The sequence below is a fragment of the Brachycentrus maculatus genome, unplaced genomic scaffold (assembly GCF_059751285.1).
Source record: "Brachycentrus maculatus isolate JH-2025_06_01 unplaced genomic scaffold, ASM5975128v1 h1tg000559l, whole genome shotgun sequence".
NCBI lineage: Eukaryota > Metazoa > Arthropoda > Insecta > Trichoptera > Brachycentridae > Brachycentrus > Brachycentrus maculatus.
Window position 1 is genome coordinate 821,366 of NW_028281302.1, and position 24,190 is coordinate 845,555.

The 24,190-nt window shown below is 34.1% G+C and overlaps 1 protein-coding gene across 1 annotated transcript in view; it reads left to right on the plus strand.

Moving 5' to 3' along the window:
- The first annotated feature begins 4,319 nt into the window (after positions 1 to 4,319).
- The window catches only part of stai (stathmin), a 90,962-nt gene continuing 71,091 nt past the window's right edge, over positions 4,320 to 24,190 (plus strand). Inside the window, exons 1-2 of the mRNA XM_088273176.1 lie at positions 4,320 to 4,387; positions 21,486 to 21,608. Of these exons, the coding sequence (XP_088129302.1) occupies positions 21,584 to 21,608 (25 nt within the window). The 5' untranslated portion in view covers positions 4,320 to 4,387; positions 21,486 to 21,583. The remainder of the gene's footprint in view (positions 4,388 to 21,485; positions 21,609 to 24,190) is intronic.

Here is a 24,190-nt window from a genome sequence, read left to right on the forward strand (position 1 = left end):
TGTTCACAAATCTGGATTATCTCCAATTATAGAAGTTATTTTATTTATTATTTTTTGACATCACAACATGGATGAAGAAGAATATGGAAGTCTGGGCGTTTACGGGGCTTATGACCATCATAGGCCTTCGTCCTGATCCGTGCTGCCTGTGTGATGGCACCACTGCTCAGTCTGTGGAACACGTACTGAGATCTTGCCCAATGTTTGAGCGAAACAGGTGGATTCTCCAACTGGAGTGTGATGCTCACAACATTGACTCCCTGAACCAGGAGATGCTAAGAAGCGGAGTGGTCACCAAGTTGTACATGGACTACCTGGAAAGTATAGTTGTGGAGATGAAAAACTACAATGAAGGAGGATAAACGTCGAAGCCGGGAATTGTAGAACAACTATGACCAATATTTATGGAGCTAAAATGTAGTGGAGTGGAGCGGCTGAACGCTGCTCTACCCTCTTTATTTTCTCCCACATAATGCATACTGGAAAGCAGTATAGTAAAAGAGTAAGAATCCCTTACCCGTAGCATGACCTTGCATTTATAAGCAGGGTGCAAAAAAGTGAAAGAGAAAAAAAAAGGCCATCATAGGCTGATTTAAGTGATCACTTTACACACATTTTTAAATGACTTAAATGTAGTAGGGGACATATATAGGGACATATACACAATTGGTCAATGACTCATTGTCCTCCACCATTTTTGGTCACTGAGAAATGGAAATAAAGTTTCAAAATACAAGATGAAAATATTGAGTGACAAGATCATCAAGAATGTCGCTATAAGTCATGAAATATAAAGAATCTACAATTTTGTTGAATTTTAGAGGACTCTGAGACCACCTACCCATTTACCTGAAGGTGAAAAATATGCAAATTAGATTACTTTTTTATAACATTTTGAGTGTGTCCAAATACTTCGAAATTCGAAAATAGTTCGAAATTATCTCCAATTAAAAGAGTTATTTTTTATATTACTAATATAAGAGTTTCTGCTCAGTAAAAAGCTTCTTTTCATCTCACCAATAGATGTCTCTAGTGAAGTTCTAGTGATTCAAGAGCAAGGTTTCTAAATTGGTTCATATATACAGAACTTCCAAGAATTTGAGTAGTGTGGTTGTCAATAATGGGTACAATTAGTGAATGTTACACGTGTGTAAAGTGATCACTTAAGTCAGCCCCGTAAATGCCCAGACTTTCATATTCTTCTTCATCTTTAATGAGATGTCAAAAAATAATATGAGATTATTGTTTGAATTGGAACAGGTAGATGATTTTGTATATTTGGGAAGTATGTTTCCTAGAGTCCAAGTAAATCCAGTATTGTTTTTTGTTGATTAAAAATTTAGACACCTGAAGTAGTCTAACACCTGCCATCCTGTTATTTGTCACAATACAAAGACTATAGTGTGATTGCAAAATTTGTTGAAAATGTAAATACATATTTACATGCCAAGTCTCTGATCAAGAATACAAGTATGTGTAGGTGGTTTTACTTTTTTGCGGCTATTTCTTAATTGAGTGTCTTGTTCTGTAGGTAAAATAATAGTAATTAGACTGTTGGTGCAATAACACCCATGCATTTCAACAAAAATGGATGTTACTACTTATGTAAAAGTAATATAAAAATAAGTTTAGTATTTATAACAATGGGCCTTATTTCAAAGATAGAAGAATGAAAGTCATAAAAACTATAATGAATCATTTAGGTATTTTAACAGCTGTGAGATAAATGATTTCATATCATGGTGATAGTGTCAGAATATCTTAAAAGATCTCTGTCACCATATATTTTTTTTCTTCTAAGGCCACAATTTTTTTTTTTTTTTTTTTTTTTTTATTCATTTAATATATTTACATTTTTATTTATAACATAATAACATTTGAATCATTTATACATATGTAGAACTTTTATATTTCGATTCGCTGTGCCTCTCCATAAAAGAGTCTGTGCTCTTGTGCTTGGAAAGGGACTTACACTCGTGGTTTAATGTTATATAATAAAAGATATAATAGTTTTTTTAATATATTTTTTTAAAGATTTAAATGTATAGAGCTTTAATTTTTTTCTTGAGGATTTTTATATCATCTATTTTTTTTATTTCTTTAGGGAGTTTATTGAAATGTTTGATTGCCAAATATTTGAAGTTTTGCTGAAATTGCTTGGTGTTGCATTTTGGAATAGAAAAATCGTTTGAGAATCTCGATGATAAATTCTTTGTTAAATTTAAATAGTTGTCACCCTTTAGTATTTGAAAAACTGCGGTTTTTTTATAAATGGATTCTATATTTGGGACTTGAAATTTTTTAAATAATAATTTTGTTGGAAATATGTTTTTTTTTTTCAAGATGACTTTAATTATGGTTTTCTGTACTATTTTCACTGAGTTCAGTATGTTGTTGTATGAGCCTCCCCATGCAATAATGCCATACTGTAGTAGTGAGTGAACGATAGCATAGTAAACTCTTTTTAGGTTGTCGATGGTTAGTATGTTTCGGATTCTAATGAATATATATATGCATTTTCTTATTTTGTTAATTCATCCTTAACTTTAAGTACCAGTCCATATAACATTTTCTACAACATAAATATTAATTTAATCAATTGATTTGGGAGTCAATCTTTGTGGTAACATTTTCAATATAAGTTTTACTTGGTAAATACTACCATTTTTAAAATCTATTGTGAAAAGTGTTTGGATGCATTCCACATCATTTTATACAGTATTTGAAAATAATGCGGAATGCATCGAAACATGTGTTACAATAGATTTTAAGAAAAAGTGGTATTTATTGAGTAAAACTTAGATAAAAAATTAAATATTAAAGCTGGTAAAAAACCTAGGAGATCTCGACCATGCTATCTACTGCACTATGGATACAAAGAAGGATCATTATAAAAATACTCAGAATCATTTTCATATCATAGTCCACATGTGCATAAACGCCCTTCAGGTAGTATTTTACAAAAATGGCACTGTTTAAATTATCCAAAATTATTATTTTTATTATTAATGATGCTTTTTTCCAAAACGCCTATTCATTAAGTTCACATTAAGAGACCGGTCTTTTTAGCTCAGCGGATAAAACACTTTACCAGACATCAGAAAGACTGAGGTTCAATTCTAAAACAATGTACATATTTTTTGACAGTGAATGATAGTTAAATATTTTATCATATTATTTTTTGACATCTCATCAAAGTTGAAAAAGAATATGAAAGTCTGGGCATTTATGGGGCTGACGACGATCATAGGCTGGTTTAAGTGATCACTTTACACACGTGTAACATTCACCAATTCTACCCATTATTGACAACCACACTACTCAAATTCTTGGAAGTTCTATTGTATATATATGAATCAATTTTGAAACATTATTCTTGAATCACTAGAACTTCACTTCATAGACATATATTCATATTCCAGACTTCCATATTCTTCTTCATCTTTGATGAGATGTCAAAAAATAGTGTGAAAATAACTCCTGTAATTGGAGATAATCCAGATTTTGTGACAAAGTATTTGGACTCACTCAAAATGTTGTAAATATTTTATTAATTGGTATAATAGATTGATGTTGAGGCAATGAATTTTAATCTAATGTTTCTAATTATGAGAATTGTAATCAATGCTTAGACAATGTGGAAAAATAAAATCTGATTGTCAAAAAAATTGTATAATAATTAGAACCTTCTACCCCAGAATTGGAATCTCCATCCTAACAATTTGTTGGCTTAAAATTACACGCCCACACATATAATATTTAGAATATCATTGTTTCCGTTGAGTAACAGGTTTATTCATTTGACATTGCAAGGGCATTACAACCGTTGAGACAGTTGGAACGATTACTAAAAATATTACAAAGGTTACACATATGATAAATTGCAGGATAAACAAAGCAACAGTTAGGAATTGTGCTTAGCAACAAAATATTTAAGAATGAGAATACAAAAGGCTTCATTTTTGACGTTATATAATGTCATTTCAAATATTACATAAGCAAAATCAGCTGTAATTTATAAATTATACTTAAAATAATCTCATAGCATGAGTCATAACTTGACAGTTCACTGACGTTTCAAAAAATGCAACGATGATTTCAAACTGTTCCCGCGTTTCGCGCATGCGCGATTATCTCTCTTATTTACAATATTGAACCAATCAGCAATTGTTATTTTAAACAGCGAACCAATGAAATCGTAGACAAAATGTTATTGTTGCTTTTGAAGAAACTTCACGCAGAAGCTTTGCACAATAAAGATATATACGTCAGTACGTGTGTTTGAAAGTTTATAAATATAAAACGTTGACCGTTGAATTGACAATTCGTTATATTATTCTGCCGTGGTTGGTGCTTGTTAATCTGGAAAATAATAATCTGCACTAATGTGAGTATTAAAACCGTTTCTTCATTTAAAATTCATCGCCAATAAAACTGTTCCAAACATGTGTACACCTTTGTGTAAGATGTCGAATTTGTTTTTTCTTTCTTTCGTATTTCGTAAATGAAAGCTTGTAGTAAACTCGATCTCGAGTAAATCGTTATTTTTATCAAATAACTTTCTTGTATTCGTTAAATATTATCTTGTAATAATACTCGTAATTATCATTTTGCTAGATAAAGTAAAATAATTTTTTGGTACTTATTCTGAAATATTTATATTGTTGTCATTTTATTGTATTCCGGACTAAGGTCAATATGAATTTACAGGATTCGTTATTGTTCTATTGCTTTTTTCATTTGTTATTGTATTGAAACTTATTTTTTCTTTTGTATTCAGGAAGACCTACTTTCATTTGAAGACCCTGTTCATTCTTTGAGTTTAATTTTTGTTTTACACTTATGGGACTGACAAACCCGGTGCTTTGTTTCAATTTTGTTTATTGATAACTGTAACGAAACCATGATGTTTATTTACTGCATTTTGCAGTCATCTTATATTGTTGTAAGCAGTCAATAATAATTATTTAAAATAAGAAAACAGCATGTTACCACGTGTGTCAATTTAAAAATAATTGAGTATTAATTCCAGCGTATACTCCGTATATGAATTTACAATCAAATTAAAATTTTATTCATTATTACTTGTAACGAAACCATGATATTTTACTGCATTTTGGAGTATTTTTATATGGTTGTAAGCAGTCTACGTATATGATAATATGTATTTATAAAAATCAGCATTATTACCACGTGTATAGACTATTAATTCCACAGTACTCCGTATATTAATTAATTTAAAATCTTAAGATAATTGGATGCATCGATACTAAAGAGTTTCATTTCTTCCACGTTTATGTATCGTATGCATATTGTTCATAAACTGAACTAACTAAAAAAACTCACTAACCATCACGCCGCTTCCCCGCAGGGGTAGGCAGAGAGAATAGAGCGCCACACCACTCTGTCCTTGCAAACATTCTTCGCCTCTTCCACGTTCATGCATCTCCTCATACATACCCGCCGATTGTTACGACTCCTAACCTGACCACTTTCAAGTATTTGGCATACCTGATCGTGCCATGTTTTTCTCGGTCTTCCTCTGCTTCTTTTCCCGCTAACATTCGCCTCATAAATTTGTTTTACCGTTCTTTCCTCACTCATTCGTTCTACATGTCCAAACCATCTCAACACACCTTTCTTAATTTTATCGATAATGCCTATCTCAGCTTTGCATTCCTTCCTTATTTCACTATTCGCACATCTATCATACGTCGTTTTGTCGCACATTCTTCTGAGAGATCGCATTTCGACTGCATTCAGTCTACTTTCATCCTTCATCCTTCATAAACTGTATTAGAATATTTTATTATTATTTTTTATTTGCTATTATTTTTTATCGTCTTCTCATAAATATGAAATATTATGACAATGGGATACTGATATTCTTACAAATTTTTTCATTGTCATTTTTAAATCCTTCAAACATATTCCACATCCAAAAATCTGTGGCATAGGAATAATAATACTGGCTGTATATAATCAACGATTGAGTTGATGCCGCCACGTCCAGATGCGGTGCCCTATGCACCACTTGGGTGCGGATAAGGACGGGAAGAAAAAATTTGTAACCTTACTGAAATTTGCACTTAAAAACAGCAGTCCATATAAATGAAGAGACATTTATTTTTCTATATTATCTTAAAAACTGACTAACCATCACGCAGACATCTCAACGTACGTGAAGAAGAATATGCAAGTCTTAAGCATTTACAGGGCTTACGACCTCTCATAGGCTTGTTACGGTGAATGTTACAAGTGTGTCAAGTGATCACTTAACGAGCCTATGACAGGTCATAAGCCCTGTAAATGCCCAGACTTCCATATTATCCTTCTTCACCTTTGTAAAGATGTCAAAAATGTAAAATATATTTTTTTCTTTCTAATTTAAACGACTTCTCATCGTTACAATGCGACTTCAAAAATACGTTTAACGTTCAATTATTATTCCGTTTTTTTTTCCTTTTGTAGGATGTACGAGGGCCGACCCAAAAGTAACAATAAAAAGTAAATTTTACACACTTAATTAAATGATTTTTTTTTGAAAATTTACACACTTATGTACCATTTTATGAGCCGAACAATAAAATTGTTTTTAAAAAATCGCTGAAACGTAAAAATCGGGAGACTAAAAACGTCAAAAAAACTTCCGAACATTACCGTTTTTAACCAATTTTTTTTATTTTTCGGCTCATAACATGGTACATAAGTGTGTAAATTTTCAAAAAAAAATCATTTAATTAAGTGTGTAAAATTTACTTTTTATTGGTACATTTGGGTCGGCCCTCGTATTATTATTTTGTTATTTGTTCTATATACATACAACTCACTTCCTGTGTAAAATACAGGTTTTGAGCTCTTTACTTGTTTACGGTAGGTAGTTTGTGCCATAGTGACAGCATCCTTTTTTTATCTGGCGTTATATCCGATGCAAGATGCAAACAAAATACAAATTCCAACGTTTTTGTAGAAAATAAAGTTTTACGTTAAAAATTTTATTCCTGTATACATGTTATCTATATAAATTAAAATCTAAATATTTGTTTGTCAAAATCTCTGATCTCCTGAAGTGATTCAACGATTGCTTTGAAATTTTGACACAACTTTGCATTCGAATACGATTCTGCTTTTCATATTTGTTATCTCAACATAGATGAAGAATAATGTGAAGTCTGGGTATTTACAGTTGTTACAATGTTCGTTTGTTCAAAATCATAAACCTTCTAAAGTAATTCACCGTTTGTCTCAAAATTTGACCCAATATTGCATTTGAATACGCGCGTGTTTTTATGTGTGAAATGCTTTTTACCTGTGACGGGTAAAAACTAGTTTTTTTACCGCTATGGCAGTGCCATGTGTTGAACGTTAGTGTGACACGCGCAAAACTTAACATTTCTAATGGCGGACAGCGTGCTTCTTGACTACAGCTGTATTTTTTACGCATTTTCCAGGTTTTTAATTGCACTGTTGTTTTGTACATTTGAAATATTTTCATTGCTTTTCAACGAATGTGCAATTAAACAGATTATAAAAAAACGTTTCTATCTTCTTTATTTTCCATTTAACTAGACTGAGCCGCAGCAATGCGTGGCCGGGTACTACATCTCGTTATTAATTTAAATCAATATACGATATAATGTAAAAATATTGCATTTTTGATATATTTTTAAGAAATTAATTTCCGGGATCGTGTAGTGAAAGGGTTTAGAGGAAAGATCGGTACAAATGGAAGGAATAAAGTGAGTGCATGTATAGTCCACTCGGTTGAAGCATTACCATTTATGTCAGGTGGGCTGGTTACCCTCCCCACCCCTCCCTTCCCCTATCCACAAACCTTTCTCTACCATTTTCAGTATTCACCCACGCACCAGTCAGGCACACAATGCACGAATTCACAACTCTGTTCCAACTGCAATGTCCCAAATCTTTACTCCTCACTGCACGAGCTATATTATTCTTATTTTTTCCCGTTATTCGCTTACACCGATTCGAATTGTCGGCTTAATATATCCGTATTCAGAAATCCCGTTAACATTTGACCTTGAAACAAAAAATCTCGATTTAAACACGGTTCTGACCAATCCTCACTCGCTGTACCCTTATCCATTCAAAACGCTATTGAATTACCGTCGCTCTGTACGGCTATCCAAACTTAAAACACAGTAATACATTTTTTTGTAGTGCGTTTTTTTTTGTTTTTTTTTTTTACTAAGTAGAGTCTACTTAGTCCAAAAATGCAAAAAAAACGTACAACAAAAAAATGTCCCTTACTGTGTTTTGAGTTTGGACAGCCGTGTACCCCGTATACTTAAAATTAATTTAAACGCATCCCAATTTCGTTTAACGCTTACCGAAGTTTTTAACGAAAATAAGTAGAAATATGGTATACTTATCAATATATTTCTTGCACTTGATGCCTTCTATCGTACAAGAAACGTCAATTTGGCAGTTGGTTTTGTCATTAATATTGTAATAATAAGTAATAAAAGCACCATGTGGTAGTATTTTGCGAGAATTGTGCTATATATTTTGATTTTATTTATTGAATAATTGATTATTCGCAACATTTTTGGTGTGTCCAAATCCTTGTTCACAAATCCAGGTTTCTGCACTTTGGTGTTACTTTTATGCCAGCCTACGACAGGTCGTAAGCCCTGTAAATACTTATTCTTCACATTTGTCGATATATCGACAACAACAAAAAGACTGTTCTCATATTAGATGAAAATATGTTATGCTCGGTGCAAAAATAATAACACAACATGTAGGTAGGGTTTTTTTACTGTTATGTTTAAAATAATCGTTGACTAACCATTGTCTTTTATAGAACGCCTATTATCTTACCTCTAGTTGTTATATCGGGTAACTAAATATAAATCAGAACATAAATAAAATAAATATTTTTGAATATGTATAGCATTAATATGTATAAAGTAAAATAAATATGAACATAATTAAAATAAAATCGAATAAATCAGAGGTAAAATAAATATAAACGGAGTACATATCGCTCACTCCTTTCAACAACGTTATATATCCAAAATCATAAATTTTCAGTTGTGCATGTTTTCGGAATGCCCAGAAAATGTACTATATCCCAGCAAAAGCGGCATATTTTTAACTTAATATTTACCCGCTACATGGCAGAAAGTATTGTTTTTGCATTTTGTAGAAAGGGTTTTGATTAATTATTTTTTTAAATATACTAAATGTTTTTCAAATGGAGAAAATACCTTCAGGTTTTACCTAAAAAGATCTGTTGCACAGTAAAAAGTTCAATAAGTGGCTTGATATTTATTTTTTATGCATTTTATTTTATTTTCAAACTTTAAAAACGATCTCCTGAACAAGCAAGTTTTTTGGTATATGACGTTGTTGAAAGAAGTGAGCGATATTAACAAGCCAAATTCATTGGACCATATTTTGTTAACCTTGAAACATTATATCGTAGTCGTACAGGAGAAAGTGACCAACTGCCAAAACGTAAAATGTTCAAGAGGGCCATTTAAGTCACTTTTGCTTGTCAAAAAAATAAACATCAATGCAGTTAGTAATTTTTACTAAGTCAATATATATTACACTTGCAAGTTTAAAATCCTTTGGGATTTTTTCAGGGCAATATCAAGCTAGTAAAATATCAAATAGTCACTGATCACGATTTTGTAAAACAATGCACTTGGTCACTTTCTCCTGTATGACTACGATATGTCTATTGGAGTGCAACAATACGCGTTAAATTTAAAATTCGCGGTATTCCGCCCGTCCCAAACAGCACATCCGTTTTACGAGAGTCGTTTTTCTTCCAACCGGAGTGAATGTTGCCGGTTCGCAGTTGGAAGCACTTTTATTTCATTACACTGCGCCAGTGATCTCCAAACTTTTTTTGTCCGCGTACCCTATGACGAAAACAATCATAAATTGTACCTACCTTCTAATTCTTTGTTGTATGTGTATCAAAAATGTCCTGAAAATGAACGAAATAATTCAGAAAATCAGTATTTTTATTTATTAAAATCGCAAAAGGTTTCCGACGGATGATGCAGTGAATGAATTTCTTGTTGGGTACTATTTCAAGTACTTAAACTTTGAATCCTCTTTTTCGTACTTTTTTTGTGCAGTATTTAAGGAAACATTTGGACATCTCAATATAGATGAAAAAGAAGTATGAGTATTTATAGGGCTTATGACCTGTCGTTGCCGACGGGTGATACTGTGAATTTATTTTGTGTAGGGTGCTATTTCAATTACTTTAACTATGAATCCTTTTTTTGTATTTTTTGGACAATAATTTAGGAAACATTTTCACATTTTGACATACATGTATAAGAATATGAAAGTCTGGTATTTACAGGGCTTATTACCTGTCATAGGGTGATTTAAGGGATCACTTTACACACGTGTAACATTCACCATTCTACCCAGGATTGACAACTACACTATTCAATTTTTTGGAACTCATACATGTATCATAAATCTCAGTGTTTTATGATTGATTTCACTTGAGCCATCTATGGTTGATTTGAAAAAGCTTTTTATTTAGGAGAGCCCCTTTTTATGTAGATGCATGCAACAAGGATTAGAACACGCCCAAAGATGATGTAAATTAAGGAAACGTTGTATATGATCAGAAAAGATCGTGAACTAACTTCTTAGAGTAAGCGCTATTTTTGAAATTTGGTTTTCTGTTATAATTTTGTGCGCGCGAAAGGTCATAAATTACTTTATAGAGAAATGTGGCGTAACCTTTGGAATTTTCGAGAGGCCATAAAGTATTTTGAAGAGTACCTACCTCTTGAAATTTTCGCGAGGTCATAAAGTATTTTGAAGAGTACCTCTTGGAATTTTCGAGAGGTCATAAAGTATTTTGAAGAGTACCTCTTGGAATTTCCGAGAGGTCGTAAAGTATTTTGAAGAGCACCTCTTGGAATTTTCGAGAGGTCATAAAGTATTTTGAAGAGAAATGCGGCGCACCCCCTGGATTTTTCTACGGACCCCACTTTGAAGACCACCGCACTACGCCATGCGACACCAAACTCCTTTACGACGCTCGCAGTTCAAGGCGACCATCACGGGACCAATTTTATCGTCTTCCCGTACATTCCGCACTCACTCTCATAATAAATAACCTTACAGGTTATTACAAAGTCGCACTCACTCTTATAATAACTTTAAAGGTTATTACAAAGTCGTACGGTTCTGTATAATTTACGGCGATATTCGGGAAATCATGGATAATTGAAAAAATTAATAAATGTTCTTAAAGTGGTATGGACATGTGGAGCGAGTGGATAGCGAGAGAATGACTGAAAAACTACATTTGGTAAATGTGAACGGGAGAATAGAACGAGGACGGTTAAAAAAAGACTTGGCACGACCAGATCAATCAGAACCTAAAATCTGGTGGGGCCAAAAGTCTACATAATCGGAGGGTATGTATGACTAAATGTATGGATGCCTAGGAAGCTAAGAGTGTATGTCAGGACAGAAGAGTGTGGCGTTCTATCTTCTCTGCCTACCCCTGCAGTGCAACGGTGTGATGGTAGTAGCATTATTATGCCGATATCTTTACTAATATTTCTATCTAGCATCTAGATAATTAAACATGGCACCCACCTACACACGAATACATCAAAACATATTCCTTTATACAATGAATCAGTGGTCCTCAATATTTTTTAAAACTATTTTCTCCGTAACGGGCCCGAGTACTAAAACGACATAAAAAAGAATGCATCTTTATTCTAATATTAAATATAGCTATTTTTCACTACTTTTTTCCGCCTCCGTAGTGTAATGGTCAGCACGCTCGGCTACCGTTCTGGAGGTCTCGGGTTCAATTCTCAGGGGGGGTCAAATAAATATTAGTGATTTTTTCACTCTATTATTTATTCAATATTGCCCTAGACTGGTACCTGAAGCGGAGGGCTGATCACCTTTCCTTCATGTGTTAAAGGTCAAGACAACACTGCGTTTATATGATGCAGTGCCCTATGCACCATTGGGGTTTAAATAAGGGTTTGAGGAGGATTTTTCACTTAATTCACATAAATTATTTTATATAACCAACTTCGACCTAACGCATCGATGCCGTCTATTAAAATACCCAGACTTCACCAAATATCATACTTTTTACGAAATACGTGTCCTCGTATTCTACTGAAGTTTCTTTATACAAGTGTGTTGATATGTAGGTATGTAGTTGTATTATCCCGCGCGGGGAGATCCTGTTACTGAAGGATCTGAGCACAAAGAAAGACACCCCAGACTTTTTGTCGCACATACCTAAGTCGTTATACGAGTATGTACACTAAACCACATGCTACATACTATAGCATCCTGATTTCTTTCCATATAAGGTCTATTCTTGTAGAAGGTCTAACCTTTCGACTATTTTTTTTTTGTAGACGCTACTTAAATCTGTTGTCCCGTTTGGTAATTTTTTTTAAATATTTTTAATATGAGTTAAAAAAAAGTTTTTTAAAAAAAAAAATTCACTGAATGTTAACATTGATTTTTTGATATACACATATTTAATAATGTAAGCGAGTAATTGGGCTGCGCGCAATTTCCCTAAAAATACAACGACTGGTGTTTTTCGTTTTTTTTACAAACTAGTTTGGATCTATGAAACTTAAAATACAATCACAATCCCGAAATGTCTTTTTTTAAACTTTTTTGTTTTTGTTTTAATCTTTCGTAAATTTCCTCATATTACAAAAATTTTCCGGCAATTTTATCGGGGAAAATTAGCTTAAAACACAATCAGAATCCCGAAATGTCTTTTTTTTTAAACTCCTTTTTTTGTTTTAATCTCTCATAAATTTCCTCATATTACAAACATGTGAATGCATTTCCGGCAATTATAATTATTCCGGCAATCTATAAAAAAAGTGTTTTTGATTCAATTTTGTACGTTTCAGTCTAATCTCATTACGGTAGAACTAAGTTCAGGCGAATTGAGCATATTTTAGATCAATCCTATTTATACCATATTTTAGATAAAATAGATAGTTTTGCCTTCAATTGTTTTCTTTTAACTCTGAACGTTAAAAAACACACAGGACACATTTAGGGGTGATGAGGAACGGACATCCGAGGGGTGAGGACATTGAGGGGACACTTTTACGACCCTGAGGAACACTTATGTATTTTTTTTTTTAAATATATTTTTTTTGTTGATGATATAGTTTTTCTAGACTAATATGAAATTACAACATTTTGAGTGTGTCCAAATACTTGTTCACAAAATCTGGATTATCTCCAATTACAGAAGTTATTATCATATTATTTTTTAATATCTCATCAAAGATGAAGAAGAATATGGAAGTCTGGGCATTTATCTCACCAATAGATGTCTCTAGTGAAGTTCTAGTGATTCAAGAACAAGGTTTCTAAATTGGTTCATATATATATAGAACTTCCAAGAATTTGAGTAGTGTGGTTGTCAATAATGGGTAGAATTGGTGAATGTTACACGTGTGTAAAGTGGTCACTTAAACCAGCCTATGACGGTCGTCAGCCCCGTAAATGCCCAGACTTCCATATTCTTCTTCATCTTTGATGAGATATTAAAAAATAATTTGAAATGTTTCTCTGTCTAGAATAGCTCCTTTGACGTCAGAGCATTGATCCCGCTTTAATTCCCTTCAGTTCTTTTCTCTGAACTCTTTCCGGGTGACAATCTTGTCTGTCCTTCTCTCCCTCCATTAGATGATTTGATGCAGACGGCCGTAATGACAGGATACACTTTGATTGCACGACTTCTAACCGCTCTCGTTCTATGCGACCCGGGGCACAAACATAATACCCTCGAGACCAAACGTTATAAACAATGATCTTTTTGTAATCCGCATAAAATATGTAATCATTTTTAAAATATCGGAAATTTTAAAATATCAGATGTTGCTTCACTGTAGTCTGGTTAGTTCACCAACAGGACTGAGGATATGAGTAGAAAGAAAGTTTTAATATACTTACTGTACATTTTGTAAAATTAAATTTAAATGTAAATTTCAAATACAAAACTGCTAGCTATTATTTACGTCAGCGGATAAAGGCGGAATTTAAAGCATTTTTTATGCAAAATGTTTTTTACACCTTCTTCTTTTGACCCTATTCTGCACCCGATGGTGCATAGGGCACTGTATCGTATTGATGTGTAACATTTACCATTCAACCCATCCATGATTGACTACCACACTACTCAAATTTTGGATACTAAACGGGCAACTACTTATATATTTTTTTCCACCTATATTTTATTTGACCAGTGGCCGGGTTTCGTCGTTACCAGTCTGATGATGTCGGTTACAAAGAAACCCAGCCACTGGTCATTTAAAATAATGTGGAAAAAATTATATACATAGTTGTTATTTAACTAACTAACTAACCATCACGCCGCTTCCCCGCAGGGTTGGACAGAGAAAATCGAACGCCACACCACTGTCTTTGCAAACATTCTTCGCCTCTTCTACATTCATGCATCTCATCATACATACTCGACGATTATTACGACTCCTGACCCGGCCGTAGTTATTATTTTATTATATAAAATGCAGTTAACCAAGAAATTAAGTACAAAAATTAAATCTTATCCAATTTTAAGAGTCCTATATCTTTACATATATATGATCCATTCCGTTGTCCGCCTCCGTAGTGTAATGGTCAGCACGCTCGGCTACCGTTCTGGAGGTCCCGGGTTCGATTCCCAAGGCGGGTAAAATAAATATAAGTGATTTTTTCACTGTAATATTTATTCAATATTACCATGGACTGGTACCTGAAGCGCAGGGCTGATCACCTTTCCTTCATGTGTAATCGATCAAGATAACACTGCGTTTATATGACACAGTGCCCTATGCACCATTGGGGTGCGGATAAGGGTTTTTTTATAACAATTTTTTATGTCGTATCAGAGAACACGTTGGAATTGATAATGCTTTTTTTTTGCCAACCTTTTCACATTGCGTTCACAGGCGGGCAACCAGGAACAATTACAGAGTCGTCTCTTTGGCCACCCCTGATATAGGAAATAAGAACATAACGAGACGTATTGATATTGCGGAAAAAGATCGAGATTCTTATTTGGTTATGGTTCGAGAGGTCGGCAACAAAGGAAAAAGATCGGAACTCTATCTTCAGCTGGTATTACTCATTCGGAAGCATCGTTACTTGTATTATGCGCAATCTTAGGAGTTAAATGTAAATGTGAACTGAGGTGAATCACTCCGTATAAATACATGTATAATCGACATATGTAGAACGTCTTAAATAGAGCTCTATACAGAAGGTACTAGTCATTTCCTTGCGCAAAGAAAGAAAAACGATTATTGGAATTATTCATCAAGACGATACTGGTAGCTCACCACACAAAGAAATACTAGGGTTACCATATATCGCTCACTCCTTTCAACAACGTCATATATCAATATTCGTAAAATTTTAGTGGTGCATGTTTTCGGAATGCGCAGAAAATGTACTATATCCCAGCGTAAGCGGCATATTTTTAACTTAATTTTACCCGCTACAGGGCAGAAACTGTGTTTTTGCATTTTGAAGAAAATGTATTGTTCAATTTTTTTTTTTTAAATATACTAAATATTTTTAAATGGAGAAAAAACATTCAGGTTTTACCTAAAAAGATCTGTTGTACAGTAATAAGTTTAATAAGTGGGTTGATATTTATTTTAAATACATTGTACATATTATATTTTTAAACTTTAATATCGATCTCCTGAAAAATCAAGTTTTTTGATATACGTATGACGTTGTTGAAAGGAGTGAGCGATATATATCGATTCGAAATAACGCAATTTATTTTTTTATTTAAACATCATGTACAGAAAAGAAAAAAGTACATGGGGGGGCTTATTGCTAAAAAAACAATATGTTACAACCAACTAAAAACAGACTAGCGATATTGGTCAAAACGTTTGATACCTTATATAGCTGTTTGCAATCAGAGTGCTTGAACATAAAAAAACATAAATTACAAATTACTGCTATATGAATTAAGCAACTACTTTATATTATATTTAATATATGAAAATTACAAATTGATGATAGTAAGGAAGGAAAGTTTTTTTTAATGGTATTACTGTTTATTTTTATTTAAAAGCTAAGATGTAATTTTTGTATCCAAAATCTTATCGAATGAGTGAAAAAAAAATAGTAAAACAAATTCATGAAGCGAATGTGGATGGAAATAGAAGCTGAGGAGGACCGAGGAATATTTAGCATGATCAAGTATTTCGAATACTTGAAAGTGGCCAGGTCTGGATTTGGAATAATCGGAGGGTATGTATGAGGAACTGCGTGAATGTGGAAGACGTGAAGATTGTTTCCAAAGGCAGATTGATGTGGCGTTCTATTATTTCTGCCCGCCCCTGCGGAGAAGCGGCGTAATGGTTAATTAGTCAGTTAACAATCAGTCTTACATTCGATTTTCTAATTTACCGACTGCTGGTTGCTTCTGATTTTATTTTGAATAGTTTCGTGTAATAAAATGAAAGGTGTGTTGAGATGGTTTGGACAAGTAGAACGAATGAGTGAGGGAAGAACGGTAAAACAAATTTATGAGGCGAATGTAATTGGAAAAAGGAGCAGAAGAAGACTTGAAAGTGGTCAGGCTAACCTAAGTTATTTTACGCCGATTATTACGACTCCTAAGAGTTGTAATAATCGGCGGGCATGTATGAGTAGATGCATGAACGTGGAAGAGGCGAAGAATGATTGCAAAGATAGAGTGGTGTAGCGTTCTATTCTCTCGGCGTGATGGTTAGTTAGTTAGTTAGTTTTCATGAAATGTTTTATTGCTTTGCCTTGAAAATGGATTTTTGTAATATTTATTTGTAAGTCGTGTGCATTTTTTGTATGCATGAAACATCTTTAAAACGATTTTTTTTTGGCCAATTACTGGATTCTTGATTTATTGTTTTGGTGAATCCATGTCCTTGATAGCGCATCTCTATACACACTATAATGTTATGTATGTATTAGTGCTGAGATCCTGTCTTCCTGTAGTGCGTTCAGCCAGTTATCCTTGGCGTGTTTACACCTGATTCCTATTATTAACTTCCTTGAACGTTCGCCTGCATTGTCCGAACTACAAAACGACGCTTGAAAACCTAAATCCCATCACAAATTACAATATAAGTATGTACGAAAACCAAAATTTATTGGGCAATTTTTTTTGTAAGTTATTAAATGAATAATATTTATTATAACTTAATTATTTTTAAATATAATTCATTAAAAAAATATATGTATAGTTATATGGAATATACCTAAAGTGACCATACGTCCCGTTTTTAGTCCCGTTTAGCCTGTCCCGTTGTCCCCAAGTATAGTTTCGGGACGTCGAAATGTCCCGTTTTCAATAAAAGAGCAACACACGGTAGCATATATTTTTTAAAAAGCGCAAAAAATCGACGGTGTTTTTTAGTAAAGCCGTTTCAAATAACTTTGCTGAACAAATCCTAGCTTGATTTTGGTGCATATGGCTAAAGCAGGTGACCGGTAAGTCGTGTGCATACGAAATCGTCACACCCAAACATTCAGATTTATTTGTTACAATTTGGCAGTTTGCTCGTTTGTGGGTACACGTCTTACGTGTTTTTTCGAAGATTGATTTTTTTATTGGCATGTGTTATTGTAGTCATTTTCATTCATTAACTATGAAAAAATGCGTTTTTTCTTGAATATAATACTATTACGTAAAAATTGCTAGATGTCCCGTTTTGAGGACAATAATAAATGGTCAGTTTAAATATACCATATGAACATTGGCGGGCTAATTGCTGTGAAGCAATGTCTGTCTACCAACTATAGATATTGGTCAATGTTTGTACCTTATGCAGCTCTTTTTAAAGTGCGTAGGTAGCGCTTGTACGTGCAAGCGAAAACCGAAGAAAAAAACTACAAGGAGTGGCTTTATGTATGATCATGATATTTATGTTTGTCAGGCAAGGAATTGAGGGGTAAAGGGAGAGAATCCACGGAATGAATGATATAATAATAATAATTTTGGATGATTTATATAGCGCCACTTTCGTAAAATATTTTTAATCCCTGTTTGTTGGATGATTTATGTTGACATGGAATAGGTACTATACACACACACACACACACACACACACACACACACACACACACACACACACACACACACACACACACTCACCCCAACCAACATTACAATCATAAGAATAGCATTATCGGTGTATTTTTTTTAATTGGCCGTAGATTTGTTAATTGTTGTTGTATATTGTTTAGCTCTACCGATGACTTTTTTTTACTTAGATCAAACCTATTGCATAATCTTCGCTTGCGAGTCGACTCTTGTCGAGCAAGACTTGGTTCCATCCGCGATATTGCCCGAATCGTTCCGTAATTCGGCTCCCGCAGGCCGTGCACCGAGCGCTGGTCGTTGGCCGCGGCCCGAGACATGCAGCGCTCCTCCCTCCCCGTCCTCCAGCCCTCCACCACCTCCTCCTCCTCAGGCCATGTGCCTCCGGAGCGGTAATACCTCGGTACACCTCGCCGGCGTCCCAGCCATTCCGATCGACTCTTAACCCTGTCCCTTACCTAGTGACCAGCAACCCGCGTAGCCTTGAAGGAGACCCGCACGGTAGAACTAGAAAAGGTGATCTTTTGTTTGTTTTGTGACTTGTACCTTTTTAGAGATTCCTCCCCTGTCAACTGGTATAACCCTTTCCTACTACTACCTGGTACTAAATATACATGATTTTGATCTAAATATATATATGAACAACCCGTGAAGCCCTGAAGGAGACATCCGTACGGTGGAACTAGAAAATGTGATCTTTTGTTTGTTTTGTGACTTGTACCATTTTCGAGATCCCTCCCTTGTTAGCTGGTTTAACCCTCCTACTACCAACTGATACTAAATATACGTGATTTTTCACTCTAATATATATTCAATATTACCCTAGAATGGTGCCTGAAGAGGAGGGCTTATCACCTTTCCTTCATGTGTTAACTAACGATCGAGATAACACTACGTTTATATGATGCAGTGCTTTATGCAACATTGGGTGCGGATAAAGGTTAGAAAACTACAAACTGCTAACCCTGGCCCATTTTTATTATTATGTCAAGGAATTTAGCATCCCTTATGTCACTTCGGCCATATTAGGTCTATTTTAACATCCCTCTGTATCACTCTCAAGACCTACGTGAGTCATGTAGCTCACGACCTTTTTTGGTGGTAAGAGCTTCACCTTCTTGGAGTCCAGTAGTGGTCCTTCAAGGATGTGACTTCGTTTGCGGCGAGTGCGTCACAGTTATAGAGAATGTGGATTGTTATTTCGTTAAAAGTCAAGTATTAAAAAAATAAACTCAACTAAGTATAAAAGAGCTATTCATAAATGGATCATGGAGGTGGGTAGATCTGAAATGGATCACATTCGGCCATGTCATATTTGATTGCATTTCATAAACAATTTTCTTTCATATGGTTTTGTAAATAAGTATTGAATTAAAATGTGCTCTCGGCACATTATTGTAATTATGTCGCTCACTCCTTTCAAGAACGTCATAAATCAAAAATCGTCAATTTTCAGTTGTGCGTGTTTATGAAATGCCCAGAAAATGTACTATATCCCAGCAAAAGCGGCATATTTTTAACTTAATATTTACCCGCTACAGGGCAGAAAGTGTTGTTTTTGCATTTGAAGAAAGGGTATTGTTTAATTATTTTTTTTAAATATACTAAATATTTTTCAAATGGAGAAAAAACCTTCAGGTTTTACCTAAAACGATCTGCTGCACAGTAAAAAGTTCAATAAGTGGCTTGATATTTATTTTTAATATATTGTATTATATTTTTAAACTTTAAAAACGTTCTCCTGAAAAATCAAGTTTTTTGATTTATGAACTTCTTGAAAGGAGTGAGCGATGTGTAACATGTCCTTTAAATGAATGCTCCCTCAAATATAAATGAGCCTCATATGAGGCCCTACCATTATTCATATAAAATAAATTAAAAAAATATTTTGCTTGTTTCTGATTACCTAAATAAATTTCACACTAGACTTTTAATACTTATTTTTTAAAATATATAAAAAAAAACATGTACAAAGGGGTTAAAACATTATATTATCTTCGGTCTTATAATACTTGGAACGTTGTTCGCCTTTGAGGATTACTGCGCAAACGATCTAAATCTTTGTTATTCGAGTATTCGTGCTTATGCGCAATTTTATTTTGCAGATGAGCTCTATTATTAAGGCATTTATACGCCCGTTTCTCTTTGAATTAATTTCCTTAGAGTTACTGCAAACCGATGTTAGTTCCGTTTACAGATTTGTTATGAAGATGGCCCTTTGTTTACGATATTATCTCTTTGTAACATGCATTTTGTAGCCTACTAATTCTCACTTCATTTATCTTCTTCAGTTATTCGTAAAAATAATAATTCGCATCTAGTATACTTACTCCCTTAAAATAATTCATATTTTATTTTATTTTAGTCGTGAGGTTGATTTATTTTGTTAGTTTTTCTAATACATATTATATAATTTCATTAATTGATTCGGCAGTCACTTTGTGGTAAAATCTATCCATTTTTAATTAATGTTTTACTTAGTAAATACCATTATTTCTTGTCTGTTTCGATGCATTCCGCATCATCATACGGTGTTTGAAAATGATGCGGAATGCATCGAAACACGTGTCATAGTAGATTTTAAGAAATAGTGGTATTTACTAAGTAAAACATTAATTAAAAAAACATATTATATAAATAAAATCTGTTTTAATTTCACTTTTTTTTTGTACAATATTAAACCAAATAACATAATACGACAATTTTTTCCATTCCTGACTTTTTACTTCAACTTCCAAGTTTTACATTTTTTCCTTCTCATACATACCCGCCGATTATTTCGACTTCTAACCTGACCGTTTTCAAGTATTTGAAATACTTGTTAGTGCCAAGTTTCCCTAGGTCTTCCCCTGTTCCTTTTTCCAACTACATTCGCCTCCTAGATTTGTTTTACCGTTCTTTCCTCACCCATTCGTTCAACATATCCAAACCATCTCAACTTTGAAAACATTTACTTCTTTTAACCCTTATCCGCACCTAATGGTGCATAAGGCACTGCATCGTAATGGCGCAGTGTTATCTTGATCGTTACTTATATGAAGGCAAGGTGATTACTCCAGCGCTTACGGGACCAGTCCAGGGTAATATTAAATAAATATTAGAGTGTAAGACCAGTAATATTTATTATCAACCCCCCCCCTGGGAATCGAACCCGGGACCTCCAGCACGGTAGCTAAACACGCTTACCATTACACCACGGAGGCTTACATACATAAACTACAATACTTGTTTTATTAATCCACGAACAAATGTAGCAACGTGTTGACTTTAATGTGCAGTTTATCCTATTCGATAAGCATTGACGGTATCCGGAAGCCACACAAAGATTCGCAGCTCACGTTCCTACGCTTTGTTGCAGATCCTCACAGTCTACCGCTGTAGCTGCCACCCGCGCACGCCAAACGCTCTCCAGAACAATAACGAGAAATCGAAACCGCAAGACTGATAGCTGTCAACATGGCCGACAACCAAGACAACAAATGTGAGTTGTAAAAAATATATATAATTTTTTTTTCAGCCTGAAATACTGTGGAAACTCGCTATTCGTCCGCCTATCTATCCGTTCAACCCAATATTCGGGCACACGCGGTCCACCTAACCCACATATTCTCACTTTTTTTAGTCGAGCACCCCATGCTAAAATATTTCGTCGATTCAGAAACGAAATCGCCAAAATGTCCCCTTATAAAGAAAGATGCGAAATATCAATATATGTATATTGTCCAGTTCCCAGTTCTTCATTCTGTGTCCTATAAGGCTATAATATCCCGTAGAATTTCTCTCCACCTCTCGCTTACTTAGAAAATGTTATGTACGTCAACAGAAACATCAATCTGTAGTGACAACGATATTTAAAAAAAAATATGTCACGTTTTTTGAACAGTAATGCAGTTTAAATAAATATATATTGAAATAAACGCAAAATTTTAATTGTTCCACTTTATGTTTTGAATATTGAAAGCATTAACTTTGTGGATCATATTGATATATTATTTCGAGAAATAAAAATACTGAAGAGGGCAACAGGTTGTTGCCGAAACTAGTTGGTTAATAAAAATGTGAGTGGATCAGAACACAAAGTATTTTTACTTCTTGAAATAATATATGTTCTACTTTATATTACGCCTCCGCTATTGAGGTAGTATTTCACGAAAATGTCACCATATAAATTAACAAAATTACTATCATAATTAAATGTATAATGTGATCACTTAAGCTAGCCAAATGCCAGACTTTCATCTTCTTCAAAAAACAAACGATTAAAAAATTAAATATTTTTTTCATTATTTGGCAGTCACCCAGTGAAAGGATGTTTCTGCCAGTGTCAAATCTTATTTTTGTTTACATTTTTTTTTAAAATAATAAATAATAAAAATTAAAGAAAATGATAGAATATTTCATCCTAAGTTTAAACGCTTACATACGAGTATAACTAATCAACAGCTTTTTGTTAACCTGCTGTAATACGTCCATTAACCGTAGCATTCACACAAAAGAACGAGTGCGCTGCTCTCGATGGGAATATGAATCACTGTGCTGAGAGGTTTTGAAATCCGTTATTATTTTTCTTGTTTTTATACTTGTGCGATATGTTTCAATGACCACATTACTTACAAGACCTCGTCTGCCATTACTCTGGTTTTAGCAAGCGTGTCCGCTTACCCTTCTTATAAGGCCGTCTGCTCATACGGTAACATATACATGTGTCTGTTTTCAATGTCTGTTTTTATATACATACCTATGTCTGTTTTTTTTTTTTTTGTAAATTCAGCTCCTAAACATTATACATCTAATCATAAAAATAAGTCAACACCTTTGTTTATTCATATTCTGGAAGAGATAAGCATAATTGCCAATTTTCTCATTTCAAGGCGAGTACGATATTTTTTGTCCGCCTGTATATCTCAGCGTTTCTCCACTGCAATGGATAAATATCACGAAGTGTGATTATTGACTAATAAACTAATGTGAAAAATCACAAGACTATCGGTGACATTCTTATTGAAATCTGTAGAGAACTAAGGGAGATATTAAGGTTTAAACTTTAGATATTTGAATAAAACGAAAAACGTGCGTTCGCATACGTTATCAAATTTCCGTCATCGAACGTTTTATGACGTCATATGGTTTATTGTCTAGGGTTTATAGAGCTGTAATAGTAGTAGTGTGGATTGTTTGTTTACCACAACACTACCATTTGTGTTATACAAATATGAGGGGAAGGGGGGGGGGTGGAGGAGGCCAGACCATAGACATCAACAAATAGAGCCGCCAATAATTTAGCAATGCTACCAATATTAAAATAAGTCCATCGTTTCTGTGACGTCATTCATTACCAACTCACGGAAACACCGTTTTTACGAACGCGACTTTTCCGCAAGAAAATGATGAATGAAAATATTGATTACATCGGCTGTTATAAACACAAAACGAGTCTAATACAATCCTTTATAGGTTAAGTATGTTAAATTAGATATTCCTCCCGTCTGACAATGATCCATTTTCTCATTTCTAGGCGAATGCGATATTTTTTGTCCGCCGATGTATCTCGGCATTTCTACACTGTAACTTCTGCTGTTTTTGGATTCTAGTTACCTACAAGTTCAGTGCTTGAGTATTATACATAGTACCTTTAATCGCGAAACAGCACTGTGTATCGTGTAATCGGAAGGCAGCATGTGGCGTACACTTTGTTATGTCTATAAAACATCCGTACCAAAGGGCATGCGCAGTGCTATACGTGCTATACAGCACATGGTTAGCACTATGTCGCACGATGTGTATACTGTGCCCGTGCAGCCGTCTAGCACCGAGTGCGTTCGCCTGCAGCGGGCTGTGTGAACACGTGGATATGTGCTTGCTTCGTGCTTCCTGGGGCTAACAAAAAGAAAAGACACTCTTTATTCTCCTGGACCATGATCTTATAGCAAGAATAAAAAGCAAACTTTTTTAGGTGCCTCAACTTGAGATTAATATATTTATCAAAGAAGAAAGAAGTCTGAGCTTCATAGGGATTACGACCTGGTATTTGGCTGGCTTAAGTGATCAATTTATACACTTTTG